Raw genomic sequence first — 21,416 nt, 5'->3', positions numbered from 1 at the left:
CTCGTATTTACTTATTTTATTAATTTAAAGGCATAAAATATGTAAGTTAAAGTCTATTTTTTGATTCGTATCTAATACCTATGTATAGTTTTTTAAAACTTGAAAATTATAAAATACCAATTATTTTAATACTATAGTACTATAGTAATACTATTTATGGGTCTTATAAGATTTAGTTGAAATCCAATAATTTCAAATATCAAAATAATATGTATAATATATATATTATATATACCTACATATGTTTAATTTAACTGACAAAAAATATTGAATATTAGTTGTTCGTAAAAAAATGTTTATATTCTCGTGATTACTGTTGTCAGTGTGATAATATTATATCCAGTAGTCAGTGGTTAGTATTCATATTGATTTAGGCAGGTGCTTTAATTGTGATAAGCAAAACTTATACTTTGTTTTATATTATTGAATATTTCAGTTAATTAATATAAATTGTATATATTTAAAATCGGACAAAATGCGTTCGTTATAATATATTTCCATATATATATGATATGAATATACAATAATACCAATTGTGTAGACATTCAAATTATATAAAATACTTGGTTCAACAAAAATCGACACTATTAAAATGTTTCTATTAACAGTATTGGGTATACCTCTTATATTGACGTTAACTACAATTTTTACACTCATGAATACGAGTATATCAAATATGAAATAATTTAACTTTACGTCTTAGAATAAAATAATAATAATAATAAAAAAATATACTTCTACTTTTTATGTCACAAAATATTTTATCTAATCTACACAGTTTATTTCAGAACACCAACAGTTAAATATTTCCTATAAATACTTAATCTAAGTACAATATTAATAACAGTTACATGGAAATTTATCTCTATGGATAATAATTGGTTCGTTTATAAGTGATAATAATAAGTACACATCATTCAATGTTTTTTATATGAACAAGGATTTGTGTAGTTTATGTACAACAAAACAAAACACACTGGCGCACTATTTTAAATACATAATTGGTACATATACAGTAGCTAGTTTAAATATTATCTTATCGATACACATATTCGGATATTATTATTTTATTGTCCATAAAATAATTTTTGAATTGTTTGGGAACAAGATTGGTATTTACATAATATTTTAGCGATGATATATTGATAACGTAGATCAGAATGACTGCCGTTTAAAAAATATAAAAATAATAATAACGTATAATACCTATATTATTCGTATGCGGTATGTGTATACATTATCTGCCTTTGTTTTATCCAAAGAAAATTATTATTAAAAATAGATTCTTAAGTATACTAATGTCAGTCCTTATGTGATTATTGCTGTCACCGGCATTTCGTTTAAATCATTTTACCGCAAGCGCGAACAATCGATCTTTTGGCTTTATCCGCATGCACAATGCGTAATATCGGCGTCATCGTCATCGCTATTATCCCAAAAAATATTAAAACGAATGTTAGTGTTTTGTTCTTATAATGACACAGTTGCAGTCGTCATATCTCCGGCGACCGCATCGAGCGAAATATTCAACGAGTGTTATATTACATATAATATATTATGATTATTATACGCATTCATGAGATAAAAAAATAAAATTTAAAAACCAACGCTGAGAGCAGTTGCTGTATAGTGGATCGGTTAACGACAGCTAGGATTAATCATGGACACAAATAATGATAATTATTTATCGCCCATGTCGTCGTGCGTATAACCCGGGTAGGCAAGTTAATGACGTGACGGTAGGGACGCGAGTGCGCGCTAATAGAGTGAATTCGGTATTGTTGAAGAAAAGGAAAGGAACAAAAAAGGAATTGAAATTCGGTAGTGGTAACAATACGAGCTAACGCAACGATGACGGAGAAACAGTGCATCGGTAGGGTGTAGGGTGCCTCCTTATCTCTGACACACGCCGCCGACTTCGATCGATAACCCTTATTTACTTGATTTTGATATAGCAACCCCCCCCCTCCAGTTCGAATATTCGCTAAGATGTAGAAAATATTCCAACATATCATATGTTACAATGTAATCAATTGTCGGTCAGATAAAATCTCTGTCACTAAAATAATAGGGTATTTAATTATATATATATATATATGTTTGTAAACAAACACTTGTGTATACTTCCGGCAAACACGTCATAACTACGACCTAAATAACTAAACTCACTTTATGTATAATGAATATAATTAGAAATAAGTTTTAGTTGTATATATATTATGTATATGTGTGTATATACTATACATAATATAGATATATAAAGTTTACTAATATATAGTAATATATGATTCAATATAACAACATACAACAATTGAGAATGTGTTTATTAATTTATATTGTATATATGAATAACGTAATATAGAGTCAAAATATTTTATTAAATCCTAACCAATTCATGAATTACTTCATTGTAAATAATAAGCAGACCACTTATCTATCCGTTTGTGATATGTATAAACTATAAACTATCAAGTTCAGCAATCCCTAATTTTTCGAATGTGATGTGTGATTTATAATTAGGTATCGCTTTAAAACTTAAAATAAAAATATAATTTTGCATTATTTTTTGTTTTTTAAGTGAGTAACCGCAATTAGAATTAAAATCAACAACTATAAATTAAATCATTAATGTTGAATTGAAATTAATTTTCCTTCTTTTCAAGTAATTGTTTTTAAATTATTAAGAAATTAACCTGCACATGTCTGTTTTTTTTCTTGTAAATATTTCAAATTTTTTAAGCTCTCATTATAATTATAATCGCTTTGAGTTTATAAGAATGATAAGATTTTCAATATTTTTCAACATAATAGTATGATATAATACACTAGGTAATAATATATGTGGAGTATTATGCATTTATATGTATAAAGGTAGGTAATGAACAAACTGTCCTCATAAAATATTTTTAATATTTTAAAATAATGATTAAATTAGATGAGATTTGGTAGATACTAATTATTTTTAAGAAGTGTGTTGAAAAAATTAAACTAATCTGAAAAGTGTAATTATTTATCATTTTTAAGCATAATACGACAATTTGCATCTTGATAAATTCATAATATTATAATGTTGAGGAAGGAAAACGTATTATCTACTATTAAAGTAATCCAGATAAATGTGTTCTATTATTTTTTTTTTCAAAATTTAGAGATTTTTTAGTTGCAATTTTTAATTTTAATAAACGTATCCATTTTTTTTCCATAAAGTTTTTAAAATACTGAAAATGCCGCGTATCTAAATATTTAGTCTTGAACTAGTGATCATTATTTATAGGCTTATAGCCATTTAAATTTAAAACTGAGAAGTGGTGAGGTAGTTATTGCGCTACTTTGTTTTCCTAAAATGCATAAAAGTGTTCTTAATTTATTAAATTGTAAACTAATATTGTTAATAAAATAATATATATAAATATATATTTTAATAATTCTGGTTTAATATTGTTGTTATATATTAATTATGAATATAAAAAATAAGAACAGTTAAATTAAACTTAAAATAAAATAGATATAAATTAAAATGGTAATATTTTAGTTTTATATTTATTGAACACATTTTAGGATATAAAAATGGGTGAAGAAAATAATAGTGCCTACGTACCTAGCAAAATATTAAAATTTGATTTTATAAATTTTATTTGTACTATTTTTTTTTTTTTTTTACAGATATTAATGTTTTTTTTTTCTGTTATTTATTTTGAATGATTATACATGTAAATTAATGGATATAAAAACATGTGTTACAGAATATGTCTCGGTTTAGATATAAAAAAGAAATAGTGGAATTTAACGATCATAGGTTTATGTTGTATTATCAAAAAATCGTACACGTATGAAATATGAAAACAAAATCAGATTGTTAAATTAAATTATGAATATGAATGACGTTATGATGTTTGAATATTAATTAAATATTAATACATACTGCTCGAATATGGTCCAGTAAAAGTATTAACATTCCAAGGTAGATCCTGCAGGTATTTACTTACAATTTGAAAATTATATATACCCACACGAATATATTATTTTTTTAAATACAATTCTATATTAAACTATCTATTATAAAGCTGAAAAAGAAGCTTAATCGATAAAACAATAAAAATATCTATATAAAAATAAAAGAATGAAGAAAACCCAATAGAGGTAATTTGTCATTATAAATAAGATTTAAAATCAGATTTTTCATTTAGAAAAAAATTTACATTATTTCTTCCTAAAATAACGTCGGTCGTGTATACCAGCTCTGCGTCTCTTGCTGTCGTTTTTTCTTATAAAAACAGTTTATGTCACTGAAATACATTTACACAATGCAGTAAGTCTTTTTTTATACTTATTCCATCTCTTCACGGTTTTGAGTAGTCGTTAATCCATACAAAAAACAATAACGAACAATTTCTCATTGCGGCTTCATCGACTCGAGTGTAGCCATTTTGAAAACGGTAAGGTGTACGCAAAACATGTTTTACTAAATTGTCTATCACGAATGATTGAATTATGCTATGAGGCCTGATATTGACTTATTTAATTTGTCTTATTATACAATATAACCTAGTATAATAATTAATTATTAAGGTATTGTTATTATTTTTTTTTTTAAATAACAGTCTTATTGTTTTTGAATACCCTTTGTATTTTCTAAGAATTATAATTTTACAGTTATACACATATATAATTAATAAATAAAAAAAGAACTCACAATTATGTTTATTCTTAAAAATATTTAAACAATTTTCATTTATCATTATTAAAAGTATAAAGTAATAGATTTCAATAAACAATATAAGTATGATGGATAAAGGATATTAGATAAATAATTACAATATTGTGTTCAGAGTATATTCAATGTAAAATGTAAAATGTAAATAATGTTTCAAATTTACTCATCGTACATAACTGTACACATTGTAGATTATTTAAATAAAATATAAAGTTATATTATTTACATTAAGAAAGTAAAAATATTCATTTGTCAAAAAAAAAAAAAAATAAATAATAATAACAAAAAAAAAAAAAAAAAGGTTTTTAACTTAATATAGTTCATAATAATAATATTACAGTATATTTAAAGTATTCAATATTTCTTTTATAATATTATATATTTTTTATAATTTATGATTAATTATAAAGTAACATATGGTACAATGTAAAAGTACGTTTTAGTTATCGCTCGCTACACAATTTAACCAAAATCCTTGACGGGATCCTGTTAGTGGTATACGTAATTTCACTATATATAAGTGGTAAACATTTAAGCGTCAGGAACCTGTAACCGTTTAGATATGTATCTCTCTGCGTATAGCTGTGTCCTGCGTCCCAAAGATTTACGGTTCTAACGAATCATCAATCTTCAAAGACTTCAAGGGTATATACAAAAAAATATATACCCAAGTTCCAAGATAGGGGTGGAAATTTCTAGCTAGAGTTCTTCACATTAACTCTCTGACATACCACGGAAAAATCGTTTCGCAAAATACAATTCCACAATGTTACAGCGTCTGTGCTTACCAACCTAATACTTGAGAAACTAAACTATTGAAATTATAACGAGACAAATGCTTGTGTCATCCAATAGTAAACATTCACATTTTGTCAATACCTAGTTTTTAAGTCAACACTATATGTAATTATGTATACGATATATTACATTCATAAATCAACATACATGATTCGTAGATTTTGATAACTTATACAATTATATTTATATAAGTATAAAGTTTTTAGTAAGCTACCCAAAACAAATTTTTTGAACACTAGTAAATCAAACTGTAACAATCTTAACTCTTAAGTTTATTATAGTTTTTGAAACAAAAATAAAACAAATATCCATTGAAATGTTAATAGAATTTTGGATACAAACAACATAATATGATGCGTATAAGGTAAGTTTTAAATTGCACTAGCATGTGTATTACAGAATTATAAAGTATTTTTTTCAAAAATTTATTCAAATTAATCAAAAATCATTAAACATTGTTTACTTATATAATATATTATTATCAACAGAGTCTATATTATTAAAAGATCTATTAACAACAAACCTGTTACTTTTCCTACAAAATCTAATTTTTATAGAATAAAATACAGTGAAGATTTTAATATATACCAAAGTTATGAAATATTTTTTACTCCAATTCAATGAGAATATATTCGTATCATATAATCATCGGATATATAATTGTATACTGTCAGTTGTTTTAATACATATTATATATAATTCTAATAAACTATTTTATTTTATATATTCAATAATATTTCGTTTTAATGTTTTTACGATAAGAGATCAAATTTTAAAAATACGTTGGAAATATTGAATATAATATTTTGATTATAAAAAAATTCAAAGCAAATAAATCTTTCAACAACTCCTATAGTTGTTATTAAGTATACAATACATCTATTTATTCATAATAATAACTGAATATTAATGTAACTGATTACATTAATATTGTTTATAATAAATACTAATGATGTATTTTTAGTATACGTATATAATATTGAATTATGTACTTGCGTTAAGGCCAAATTCAATGAAACTAAGTAAAATTAAAAAACTCTAAATAATCAAGAACAATAGTTATAAAAACAAAATAAAAATATCAAAAAACTACTTCAAATATTACAAATAAGTATAATATAGCCTCAAATATATATACTAGAAAACAATTGTCATAGAATCCTTAAAATAATTTTAAACGAAGCCATTTTGTAGAATATAGGCAAATACTGGTAGTTGTAATAACAATTTTAAAATACATAAAAAAATATATACATATTTAAGTAATGATTATTTAAAAAGTACTTTATTTGTTTTTCAGGCAACCATATTATATTATTGTTTTAGAATTATATTAAAATTTATCAGAGAATTAAAATATAACTTATAATTTTGCGATGAAGATACTTACAATTATAAAGTTATAGTCAAACTTGAATCTAAAATTAATAAGAATCTAAAATAATAGAGCTATTTAATACAATATTATTAGTCATCGCTCGTCGTTTAATACTTAGTTTATTATGAAGCATATTTATATACATATTTCTGTGTTCCTAAAGTTTTACTATTTTATTTGAGTTTAAGTGTTATCATGTAAATTGATTATTTATTTATATTAGATTTGATATAATATTATTAAATTAAGTAATTTATGTATTTGTTTACTTATACATTATACAGTACTAAAATAAAAACATTACAGTGTGATAAAAACTTTTAAAAATTCAATGTTTGGAATTAAGATTATTGGAAACAATATAACGATCTCAAACACTTTAAAAGATATTATGTTATTATTAAACATTCCAATATTAAATTAATTGTATAATATTATATTAAAAAATGCTAGTAGTTTTGATGTACTTAATAATACGTATTTGTTCAAATGTTCTTATAATATATAGTTGTGTATTAATAGTTTTATTTGTAACTATTATTCATAACCTAACCTATAAGCTGAATTAATACATTCATTTTCGTTGAGTTGTTTTCGTATAACTGGTGGTTCTATTTAACAACGTATAATAAATAATTTAGGCATTCTACTCAAGCTTATAAGTATAATTAGAGCCATTTATTCATCTATCTTCTCCATATAGTTAATAAAATAGGTATATAATACAATATTAATTAATATACAGTTATTATAGTTTGTATACTCATATGAATATTATTTTAATTAATTTAGCATAAAAGATTATAAATATATTAATTAATATTATTTTAACAATGAAACCATGTATTATATTATCAAAATATTAAATCATTAATTAATTTTAACATTTTATGTATTTTAAATTAAATAACACTGCGGGAGAAAAATGATTTATTTTAGTACCTAGATGTTAAAACTTAAAAGCTTGTATTACACCTTAGAAAAATAACTGAATCATCATGACTTTAGTAAATTTGAAGATATTATAAAGTACAAATATACATATCATCAAATATTAAAACATATTTTTTTGATTTTCTAAGTTGCTGATTACATTTCCATAAACTTACAATGTATGAACGAAGAAAATTTGATTTTTTTAATGCAAATTTGTAAGACTCGTTCTATCCCATTTTATAGTGTTTGATAAAATGTTGTATTTAATCATTTTAATTTTGAAAAAATCAATAGTTTTCTTCGGGAATTTGATAAAAATACGCACAAAAGTTAAATTTTACCTAGTATAATATAATATTCAAATTTCCTGATCATGAAAAAACATATCTATCTAAAATTTAATAATAATAAAGAATATACTCGTAAAACAAAAAACCGTAGACAAGTCATTCTTATTGATAACAAACTGAGTTTCTTATTAGATAGATTATTGTATGGTTTTTTTGAAAAATCCTCTAGTATTATATTTTATAACAATATCTATAAAATATATTATATACAATTGTACATTCGAAATGTCATGAAGTTTTTATACTAAAGATCGGGTGGAGTATGAACTGTTTGTATAATTATTATTTAGTGAATTAGGTATAATAAATAGAGGCTTAGAATAATATATATTATAATTTATAATGTATGTTGTACAATGTACATAGGTACCTATTTAAAATTTAGGTTTTATTATTATTTACTTTAAAATTTTACTAAATATTTGATAATAATAATCATAACATGTTTGTAATTCTGTTGTTCATTTGCGAATTTTTAGTTAAAATTTATAAAAAATATAGAAATAATAAATGGACCATTTACTACCATTTAAAATATAGCTATCAAATAGTTTATTATAAAATTATATTATATGTTAAATTTTTACAAGATAGATGATATTGATGTCAAAGAATGACAAACAGCCGTCATACTCGAAGATAAAAGACAATATCATACTGTCTATAAAGTGGGAGTTAAATATTTTGGTAAAACAAAGTAGGGAAGAAGTGTAACTAATATTAGTTTATATTATTATAACATTAAAGTATTCAGCTTATGAGATATTTGACATTTATTTCAATTCACTCATACCAGCATATAATAATTGAGAATTATTATAAATTTAATAAAAAAATAAATGTTTTACAAAGTTTGATTTAACACAGAGTCTATGAGATAGGTAGTTTAAAATTTGTTGATTTTACTTGAAAATAATTGAAAATATTTATTTAAAATTATATGTTATTATATAGGTTAGGTTATAATATATAATTATAGGCAATTAAAATTGAATTTTGTTAAAAACGGGTTTACTGTTTATTTTACTATGTTTTTTTCCGGGGCCTAAGTGATTTTGTTTATACAGAAATAATTGTGAAAATCGTAAATTTCCTTTTTAATGTACCTACTTGATTTTATTTTCAGCTATTAAAATTCTTACAAGAAACTTCTAGATCAATATTTCTATTGGGAAAAATATTAGAAAATAAGAAAAATCAATAAACATTATTATTTTAAAACCAATTCATCGCTTTTGCATTGTCTAGGATAAATATAATACAGTATGACGAAATGATAGAAAAATAATGTTAATATTTTATTTTTATATACAGAGATGTATGGTATGTATTTAAATTATGTATACGTTACAGTATTTTATATAAACTAACACCAAACAACTATATCGTGTTGATCGTTGGACGACCAATATGGTAACTAAGCTATAATATAAAATTTTGCAAAAAAGGCGCAGCAGTCGGTGACTTATTTAGCCTTTTTGATTTGTGACAGAACGAAGACATCGATACATTTTATTGAAGAAAGAAATGGATTGTGTAGGATAGATATAAAGTAGGCATCGAAGTTCATATATTTTTTTGCTTTACTGAAAAATAGAAAATCTCACTTAGAACGATTGTCAGTTGGAAATACAAAAAAAAAACCAACCACATCCCAATAAAACGATCCTAACTTTGGATTTAGGAACGATGAAAACGATAAAAAGTTTCTAATGAAACATTGCGAAAAACGAATACAAACACCGTACTTAATTGCCTTGTCTTGCTCGTAGCGTAGGTTTTTACTATCAATATACACTCAAACAGAGCACTAATTCTTAAAGAAATATTTGTATAGTTAAGTTTTCTGATGTGTACCTATATATTGTATAGAGACGAATGGATGAATCGCAGATGTTTATTCAACCGTCGAAGTATAGACACTAAACAGATATAATTATACAACATTTTGTTAATATCATTTCAAAGGTCAATAAACTATAAAATTGTTATAAGTTATTATGATATATAACACAATAGCAAATTTTGGCATAGAAATAAGATTTCATATTTCATAGTTAAATTCAGGTGAATATATATTTTTAGTAAGAAACACGGTGGCGTTTCTTTTATCTAAATATTTAAGAGAACGATACAGAAAAATTACAGATATTTAGTTTTATGTATTTTTATTATTCTTTTTTTTTAATGTTAAAGAATAATAAAAATAAAAACTATTCGTTAAATTATTTTTATTTTTTTACATGCATTTACAAAAGAATTAAGAGTATAAAATTACAACTGCTTTAATGTTTTATAATTAATTAAACAATTACTATGATACAAATAGTAAGAAATACCAAACCTTTAATTTTTGAAAATAATTTTCTATTAATATATTTTTCTAAAGACGTATTGTTCATTTATGTATAGATAGGTACACAATTAAGTACAACTATATGATAGATACAATGATTAACGGAACTTTTTAAAACAAAAGCGTATTATAAATACCTTATACCTAAAGTAATCACAGTATGTATCTTAGATGGAAGTATATTATCACATTTAATAAGGTTCATTTATAAGATTTCTATCTAAAAAAAAAAAAAATAAATTGTAATACAATATTACACAAGTACTCTAAAACTCTCTAATAAATTGTTAAGTACTAGAAATAAGCTCGTTTTTTTTTTTTTAAAGAAAAAAATTATTGAAAATAACTTAAAAATAATAGATGATAGACAATGATTCGCTTGTGATAATTATTAAGTTAATCGATCAATTTAAAAATACTTTAAATATTTTCATATATTAGTATTATTTTTTTTTTTTTTTTGTATGTTATATTGAAGAAATGAACCAAGCAAGTTATACGTTACATTTATTTTTCAAAAGAATAATATGAGAATACTTTTTTTTTCTTTTTTACAGTAGTTATTGCTGTAGTGGAGTAAGCTGAAGAATTATAAATATTATAACGCACATAATCAGTGCATTCAAAGTAAAAATTAAGTAAAAAAAGTTATACTATATTTTATACTTTTGTACTAATATAATATTATATAGAATGTATTGTGCCATTTAAAACGGTATGCACACAGGGTATAAACCGTTAGTATCGTAATTTAATAAAGAGTTTTTCAATCAAAATCATTTCCTTGATTAAATTATGCTTTTATTAATTTAATTAAGTTATGAAATGTATCTTTATTTATTATTTAGTATAATATATTAAATATATATTTATATATATATAAAAAAAAGTTTCAATAATCATATTGACTTCATCGATTTGGCTGGGAATAAGCAATACTATCGTGGCTTCAAGAAGGATTTGTCAAAAATCGCTCACATCCGATGGCTACTAAAACTGTTATGATAAAACGGATATTTAATATGTTTACCCTTTAAAAGAGTTAAGATGAGCAGATAAAAATGTTGTCGTGAGAAATGGAGGTTATATAGAAAAATGGATAAAGCCACTAATGGAAATCTCCGAACAGTCTCACTAAAACGCTTCTGATAAAGCTTATATATTATATTATATATATAATAGACACAAACGTAAGCCTTTTTTTTAGAACGAATTAAATAAACTACGATGCTATACGCATCTCTGTGGTCTTTTTTATCAGTAATTCAGACAAAAAGTGTCGACAACAATGCCACATACCTACAACTAAAAATATCTACCTTATGTTTACCTACAAAATCGTATCACAAATCTAATAACTTTTCTTCAATTTTTTTTTTCTATTTCTTCTTTGAAATATCTCCCTAATGTACTTTGTATACATTGCTAAATTGGATTTTAAAAGCACTTAAATGTTAATGATTTTTACAGATTCATTCAATCTTATTTAATATTAATAATATATCTCCTTAATATCGATAAGTAAATTTACTTACCAATTCAACAGAACCATAATGACGCCTACTGAACACACCACGTCGAGATATGAGATCATTAGACGACGATCTGAAAAAAATTAAATAAATGTTATAAAAATAAATACAAACGAATACATTTTACTTTTTCAATTACTCTCAATTTTTTTAATTTTTTTTTTTAAGTGATGAGTTTTAAAAAAACTTGTACTATAATAAATATTTTTCAGGAGTAATTGAAATTAATTTGCTAGTATTTAGTTTGTAATACTTATTTAAAAACAAAAATAATTTGTTTAACATATAGAAATAAGCGGTTATATAGTATTTACTATTAACAGTTTAAAAAACAATTGTTTTTGTTTCGATAATCATTTTTCGAAAACAGATTGCTCAATGGTATCTACCAACCACTCTAGCATTATATAGTTATTTAATCATTTAACTTAGGTACATCTTATATTTTTTTATTCGTTATGAAATTATATTCATACAACACAATATAAAATAAAACTGTGTAATTTAAAACATTATTGAGGTGTAACCCTTTCTGAATTTTCAGTATATCTCTGTCTTAATATGGCATGACTAAAATTCAATTATAAATACTTGCATAAAATCTCGTGACAGACACAACTGGCACTTTATAATTAAGTCAGTAATATTACAATGATGATTTTAATAATTACGTAACAAGCAAATTGTAAAATGTACAAGTACCTAACAAATTATCAATGTGTATAAATTATAAGCGAGTACAAAATTATAAACAGCAACTTAAGTATATTAATTTGATGAATACTTTTAGTAACTATTCATTATTACAATAATTAACAACTTATACGGAATATACATTATCCGCAAAACTTAACAAAATATTTTTTATATTACATAACAAAAAAAAAAAATATGGTTTTTCAACAAAACTGTAAGTATGTATTAACCAGCTACTTAATTTAAAATTAAATAATATTTATCGTTAATATAATTTTTTATTTTATGGAGTATAAATAAATGTACTAAACGTGTAATGAATTCATATTATAAATTATGAAAATGATTAGAATTAAAAAAACAAACGAACAACATTAAAAGTATATAAATTTGGTAAGAAAAATAAGTCGAAACAGTTATGAAGCACGCTGTAGGTATTTACTAGTATTCACTTTCTAGGATGAGGATAACGGTATTAACTCAGACTAGGCCTGAAATATATTTAGATATTCAAACAAGAGCAAACAATTATATTATTGTGTTAAACTATATTATGTTATATTATAATCAATGAGAGAAAATAATTTGAAATGCTATGGATTTTTATGAAATTTAATGTAATTTAATAACTTTTTTTATAGGTACTTATAAACTTTCATAGAAGTTAAAATATGTATAATTAAAATTTGACAACATTTATTTACCTATTAGAATATATTTTATAACTATTTAAAGAAATTAAATTATTTTTTGACATATTATACAAACCTTCAATAAGTATTTAAATAGTTATATATTACTATTAATAATAGCTGATATTAAATTTACTATGCTATTATTTGAAATTCTAGTATTCATTTAAAAAAAAAAAAGATTAGTTGTAAATATGATTTTTTTTTAATTAAAATATGTGTTGTAAAACAAATCAACCATTTTTTTTTTTACTTATTTACTTATTTGCATAATTTTCTTTTAAAAAAACAATGAAAATAAGAGTTGGCAGGTAACAGTTGTAAAACAATTTATCGAAAAAGTTCCTGTTAACATTAAACTTTAACAAGAAACCATTAAAAACAGTGTTTTTGGCAAGCTTTTGGGTTGAGTTTTCTTTCTTATACTCCTACGGGTATAGTGAGTATATACATTATATTTTTCTTTGATAACATAAAACTGAAATATTTTACTTCAATAACCTGTATGATAAATGTTGATAATTAGATTAGGTTCTACTACAGTAGTTAAATTTAAATGTATCAAATATATTTTTACATACCTAACTATTAAATACGTTATACGATTAAATGCCTAATAATTAGAGCTGGAATTGTAATGCCCTAAAAAATCTCAAAAAATGTACTATAAAAATACATTTAAATTTCTTTTATTATAGCTTAAAATTGGGAAAAAAATGTATGTATGATTTTTTATTTTTATTATATTACTTATTTCTTACTTGTTTATTTTAGTCCTGAAAGTACTTATTTGTTACTAATTCACTGATACTTATCAAGGCCTAGCGGTGATTGAACGAAATTGTGAAAAATGCTCTAAAAACTAAGAAAATGCACTAAAATCGTCAAAAAATACCAAAAAAAATATTACTTTAAAATAACTAGTATCACTCAAAATACATTTTATACCTACGGGGCAACCTTTCTAAACACCAGAAAAAAAGATAATACCTTTACATCAAAACTCTAGCCCTAATAATAAAAAATATTTAACTATAATTTAAAATACTGATGAGTTTACATATTTGAATATCGAAATAATTTATTTTAAGTTTGAGGTTTTTGATTTTTTAATAGTAATGATTTTTTTATACTTGTATTAAATTTTCACGTTGTAATACATATATATATATATATTATAATATATTAATAATATACCTAATAATACAAATTTTCCATTTAAAATAATATGTTTATCTAAATTAAAATAATGGATGAATGAGCCAAATTGACAAAGCTTTGTAAAAATGTTCGACATAAATGTTTATGTAATATTAATATTTTAATGGCCTTATAATTATCACTTTAATAATTTAACCTAAGCCGTAATAGGACTAAGCCCGCAGACCAAAACCAGTGTCCCGTATTCCAGTTATATTATAAATATATTTTTTAATTAATATAAATCATAATTAGAAAAAAATTATTTAAGAAATCAATAGTAATAATGATATTTTGACCTCAAAAATATTAATTCATACCTAGTAAATTAATAAAAATTACGTTTCAAATAAATTAACTCAAAACGATATTTTATAATAAACATTTATCGGTAAAAAACATTAAACACACTTATGAATTTGACAAAGTTTTCAAATCCTCATGATAGTGCTTATGTTACAAAGCTTCAAAACACAAAATCGAGCATTCGTAAGAAAATATCAAGTGCATGAAAGTTTACGCTTGTATGCATTTTTATAACAAAAATGCATAAATAAATTCAAATTTTCCACTTGAACTGATACCGTAAAAATACAACATTATGTACTCAATAAAATTCTTAACGACTCAAGTATATTTGCATTTAGAAGGATTCGAGAAAAATATGTATACGCCTAATGTTTTATCCTTAGCATTATTTAGTGCATATAGTTGATTCAGCGGTATCACTATTTTTATGATGGAAATATTGTTAAAAATAACATAACATTACCAATGTAAATGTACTTATAAGAAGACAATTTTTAATATTACACATAGTATAAATCATAATTTATCTTTATATTATAAAATAACATTTGTTATAAATCAAAGTATTTAATATGTTTTATAATATTACCAATATTTGTATTAAAACAAATATTGTATAGAAATAGATGAACTTCAAAACCTATCTGTTCAATGTTTTTTTTAAATTTTATTATTGTTATAAGACAGGAAAAATGATTATTTGTTTTCATTAAGTACAGTTTAAATTATCATTAATCTATATAATATAGTGTATAGTATAAATATAAAACGTATTATTAATTATTACCATTGGAAATTGTCTAAACATAGTTCGTAATGTTTAATTGAAATTTGAAGAGAGAGTCAAAAAAAATTTTGTTTAAAATAAAAAATATTATAAATCTAAGATAACATCATGCATAGAAAACGATGGCCAAGTTGATGTCAATACAGTAGGTATCGATTGGTCGATTTGTTAATAGAATCATTACATTTGTGTGTTTATGATATGTCGTTGTATATTCATTGTTAAATGATTTCTGAGTAGTGATAATTTGTCAAAATATATCACTATAAAGTATAAGTATATATTTCATATTTTGTGATATTTATATTCATGTATTTTTCTTTACTAATTAATAGTAAAATTATTTTTTCAGATGAATTAAAGAAATCAACATGTTTTTTTGTGTATTCTTACATTACTTTTACTAAACATGACGAATAAAATATGGAAACATATTAATTTAAAGTTTTTAAACCTAAGACAACACGCCAAATATTCAGTATAAATCAATATTATAGAAAATATTATGATCTATAACGCCGTTGTATTAAAGTGTACTATGGGGCATAATTTTTCTTTTTATGATTGCGTATAAAAATTTTTTTATGATCCAAATACCACTTTGAGAAGTATGATAACTTGATGCACCGTGGGAATTGAAAACGCTTTTATATCATGAATCTGGTAAGTAGTCCCAAGCTACGACTCGAGAGATAATCATAATAATACCTACCCAATAATTAAAAATATTTCAAGCCAGATCGTCATTTATCCCATAATTTTAAAGTTTTATGTGCAATGTTATACTAATGAACATTGTGCATAAAGTACAACTTAAAGATTCGTTTAAGATAAAAAATGATGCTATCTCATACAGGTTTTTAGGTATAAAAATATTTTCTTAGCCTGTGCCACATTAAATTTTTTATAAGATTAAAGCGTTAATTTAATATAACGTTTTGGATAATATATTATTATTAATCCTGTACAATCAACTATGAATCTATATTAAAGTTATTGATATAGTAAGTTTTAATTACCTAAATTACATTATTGAATTTGTTGAATTTGTACATGTATGAATAAAGAAAAAAAAATGTAAATACAATTCTTGTGAATAATCTTTTAAAACTAACATTATAATTTAACTTAAAAATATTTTATGATATTAGTTATTTATAATTAAACTAATTATAAATAGCTTGATTTGGTTAGTTAAGTATCTATCTACAATATAAATAATAAAATTCGAGGTTATTTTCATTGTTTTGTTATACGTTTATAAGTATAATACCTATATGGTCTCATATAATTTAAATTATTTGAGCCCTGTACTATTATTATTTAAAAAATAGAATGATTTTATTGATTAGTATATCATGGTTAATAACTATCAAAGCTATTCAAGATAACTTCACATACATAATATATTATGCGTATATTATACTAAATTAAATATAAATCGGAGTAAAATAATATATATATATTATATAGTAATACTCACTATAAATTAAGAATTTTGATTAATCTAAAATAATATTAATTTATTTTTACAGAAGTTTTTTTAAAATATTTTTAACTATATTGATATGAGTTATTGTTATTGAGATTTGTAAATCAAATAATGAGGACTCATTATTTTTAAAGATGTTTTATAAACATTAGGCACTATAATAATAATACACTGCGATATTTAAACAGAACAGATAAGCTTCAAATATCTGCTTTCTATAATTTGTTTGTTTTAATTTTGATATCATTAATAATTAAACAATGAAATCACGTTACATTTTCAGTCATCTAGTTTTTAAGTTAAATTTCTTTATTACAGAAGCTTTATTATTTGATACTAAAATTAAACTTTATTTATAAATAACTTTTAAGAAGTCATTTACTGATTAATAAATCATATTTTATCTCAATTTGTTGCAAAAAAAAATATTTGAACTACTTTTGAACATTTATGAAATCTTTTTAAAACTTCAAATTTTAACGATTTTAAATTACTGAGCCCATTTAAAGTCGATAAATGGTTAACTTTTTTGATAAACTGCATAGTACTTGCAGAAAAATATTATTATTTATTGTGATTTTTTGGAAAATACCTACAGAAGAACTGAAAATGATAACGAAAACAAATGAATAACATTGTATGTAATTTATGATGATTTGCATCGAAGAATACTGATAAAACTAAGTACCTATACTATGTAGAATATTGTTATGCCAACTCGTGAGACCAACTTTTTCTGTGCCAAACTTTAATGTATTGATAATTAAATTAGGCCATGCCTCTTGACAATCTAAAAGTCTTTAAATATGCAATATAAATAATATGTTCAAAAGTATATCTAAAAATAACAATAGTTATATTCCATTGTACTTTTTAAAATACAACCGTCTGTTGTTTTTTACACACAGAGCAATAATACACTCTTTTCGTAATTTAATTGTATTGGCCGATCGATCTAAAGATATTCGCATTAAAAAATTGTTTTCAGAGCAAAAAATGTTACCCAACATAACATAAATCACAACAAAAATATAGGTATACATATTATTATAATCCGCAATTTTCAAATCATAAATCAATATATAAAATAATATCAGTATCAGTAGACTGCACGTCGCTTAGCACGGTCACGTGGACAGGGTCTCGTGAACAACGATAACGCAACTTTTAAATATTATTATAGTAAAATGACAATACTCACAGTGCGGACGAGGCCCGCCTCCTGTTGAGTTCTCTGACCGGTATGGCGGCCGGGTGCAGGAGCGTGGCCAGGCCCAGCCGTTCGACGCACAGCGACCTGGACCGGTCCCTGGCCGCCGTGACGCCAGCGGCGGACGCGGCGCGGGGCGGGGCGGCCGCGACGCTCAGCCGCCGTCCGCCCGGCAACGTGGACGGCGGCGGCGGCGGAGACTGCTGCTGTTGGCCGTCTCTATTACTGTCCACACCCCGGAGACGCGACACCAGCTTCATGGTGGTGGTCGCCGACGACGTCCGTTCGACGTCGCCGATAAGGCCACCGCCGCCGACGCCGCCGCCGCCTCCGATGGAGGACCGTCGGCGCCACGTTCGCGAGTCCGTGTTGGAAACGACAACGGCAACGTAAACGATGGTTATACGGAGACGACTGTCCGACGGGCGCGGGTCCGGCGTGCAAATCTACTAGACGTGGGGGAAGGAGAGGTCAGAGGTTTTCCCGCGATTTTCGACTCTTGTGTTTTTTCTACGTTCACAGCTCGCCGAACCGATCAACAACCGTTTTCGTGTTCTATACTCAAAATACATTGTGATTATAATACCGTTTCGTCATATTGCGTTTCGTTAGATGTCCACTGCATTTTACTATCGTTGAGCCAGACAAAAAGACAATATTTTCGCCTGTTAAAACCCCGATGTGCGTGTCAGCGGCGTAATTGTAGGGGGGGGGAGTATTTGGGTGTCGTACATCCCCAAATGACCTTTTTTTTTTGTTTTTAAAAACTATAGTTAACTACATTTATTCATCCGCTCTCCACAAACACGCCCAATTTACACCACTAGTGCGTATGTGTGTTATTATGATTGTTATTATGTGTGACCCAACTGACCCCATAACCACCGTTACGCTACCATAATCTTGGAAAGTTCTGAATATATAGTCATACAGATAATACAGTGACACAATATTGCAATGTAAAAAAATATCATTATCGCCGGTACACAGTCCCCCTCCCATCGACTGTAACAACATTAACAAATTAACGAAAATTTTCCGTTCGTGGTTTTAAAGGTGCCATTTATTCTCTACAATATCATGTAATTCATAATTTACCGCATGTAATTTATCGTGTAAAAAACTCAGCATTTTAATCGTCCTAATGGTGATGCATATTTTCAAAATATACTAAAAAGACTAGTGGATAAAAATAAAATCGGAATTTAATAAGTTAATAATGTATTATATTAGATAATATTAATAATATGTACCCACATTATAAACTATTATATATTTATGTACATTTAATATCTGATACTATGTATTTGATAACATTAATTTAAATACAAATAAACAAATACATGGTAGATGGCGATTTATTATAGTTATAAAAAATATTTATTTTTATTTAATTAACTAATATTTTTTGATATTTGAGTATTGTGTTAATTATAACTTTTCAACATTTGTTTGAGATTTTCATAATTTATTATCATCTCATAATTGTGTATACAATTCGCTTAGGAAATCGGTAAACCTAAATTTGAATGAAAGACAGAATTTATATATAGTTATGATAAATGTATGATTATATTACTATGGAAATATTAAAGACATTGTTTGATAAGCCAGATTGAATAATTAACTAATAATAATGGATGCCACTAGCTTTGAGAGAACTTTTTTTACTACACACTTACTTAATTTACTTGTTTATTTTTATTATAAGCGACCAGCTAAATATTCAGTACTTATATTTAAAAGCTATAACTTATATTAAATTATATTATCATTGACATACTTTATTCAACTAACTAAGAACTTAATACAAAACAAAATTAAATTATAAACAAGTCTCGTAGGTATCCCGGTAAATTAAAATCAAAAATGTGTTTGCAAATAAATATTTGAAAAAAGTTACATAGAGTGACAACAATTTAAATAAAACTATTTTTAAATATTGATTTTTTTTCGGACACAATTAATTTCAGTTGTAAGGTGTTAATAATTAAAATATTAAAAATTGATATTGCAACCACGCTATAGCAAGAAGAGGCAGAATAAGAACTTGACCTTATCTTTTAAGTCTCTGGATTAAAATTTAAAGATAGCAATAACTATTTACACTTGATTGTATTGTGTAGGTACATATTATACTAAATAAATCATTTACTAAATTAATCATTGTATGTCAATCATGTGTTATGTACAAAAAAAGTTGAAGGTCTTAACATTTCTAGTTTTTAGACACACTATGTATTTTTACCATAAGTATATAATTTATCTAATACATTTAATATGTTACATATGAATACATTTTTTTTTTTTTTTTGATTGTTACTAAAATTTATAAGGGAATTCAGTATTATTGAAGATTACCTGCTCTACCAGACCATTATTTCTAGAAACGAGCTTTGCTCCCCTTCGTGTGCCGCAGAATAATATACTTTCTACCTTTTTGTTAATTATTATTTTTACTGTATTTATTCCAACTGCCTTATTATTTATAATATGTTAACGAAAAAAAACCATCAATTGATTTTTTTTTAACTAATTTAAATAATAAATGTCAGGTCGATTAGAAGGTACTCTTACAAAAAAAATTGTAAACCAATTTTAAAATGTACTTATTTAAAAAGTTCGCTTTAAAACCAGTATTTTGTTATTAAGTATATTTTATATTATAGATTCCAGTAAAAATTATTATTATTTTATATTTGTATTCAATCGTATGTATACTTAGAATATAAATTAATGATTAGGTTTCAGTTTTTCAGCTATTATAATCAGTATAACCTAATATTCTTTGGTGTGAAATAATTTTTGGAAATATATTAATTAATAAATTCTAGTTAATACTGAAATACGGTGCATGTATTAATCATATATACATGAATTAAAATTATAAATTACCCAAACACCCCAAGTGCATTGTATAGCTCACGAACATCGAAAGATTTAATTTACTACTAATACAAATAGTA

General features: G+C 24.4%; 1 protein-coding gene across 3 annotated transcripts in view; it reads right to left on the bottom strand.

Annotated features, from left to right (window-relative positions):
- The window catches only part of LOC114126445 (GTPase-activating Rap/Ran-GAP domain-like protein 3), a 309,554-nt gene that overhangs the window by 79,074 nt on the left and 209,064 nt on the right, over positions 1-21,416 (bottom strand). For 2 of the 3 annotated variants that reach the window (XM_050200598.1, XM_050200599.1), the window contains one exon: positions 12,068-12,137. In XM_050200598.1, coding sequence (XP_050056555.1) covers positions 12,068-12,137 — 70 coding nt within the window. Of the gene's footprint in view, positions 1-12,067; positions 12,138-18,441; positions 19,006-21,416 lie in introns of all 3 variants that reach the window. The other variant, XM_027990390.2, reaches the window with a different exon arrangement.

The sequence above is a fragment of the Aphis gossypii genome, chromosome 2 (genome assembly GCF_020184175.1).
Source record: "Aphis gossypii isolate Hap1 chromosome 2, ASM2018417v2, whole genome shotgun sequence".
Taxonomy (NCBI): Eukaryota; Metazoa; Arthropoda; class Insecta; order Hemiptera; family Aphididae; genus Aphis; species Aphis gossypii.
This window is presented reverse-complemented; position numbering and strand designations above follow the sequence as displayed.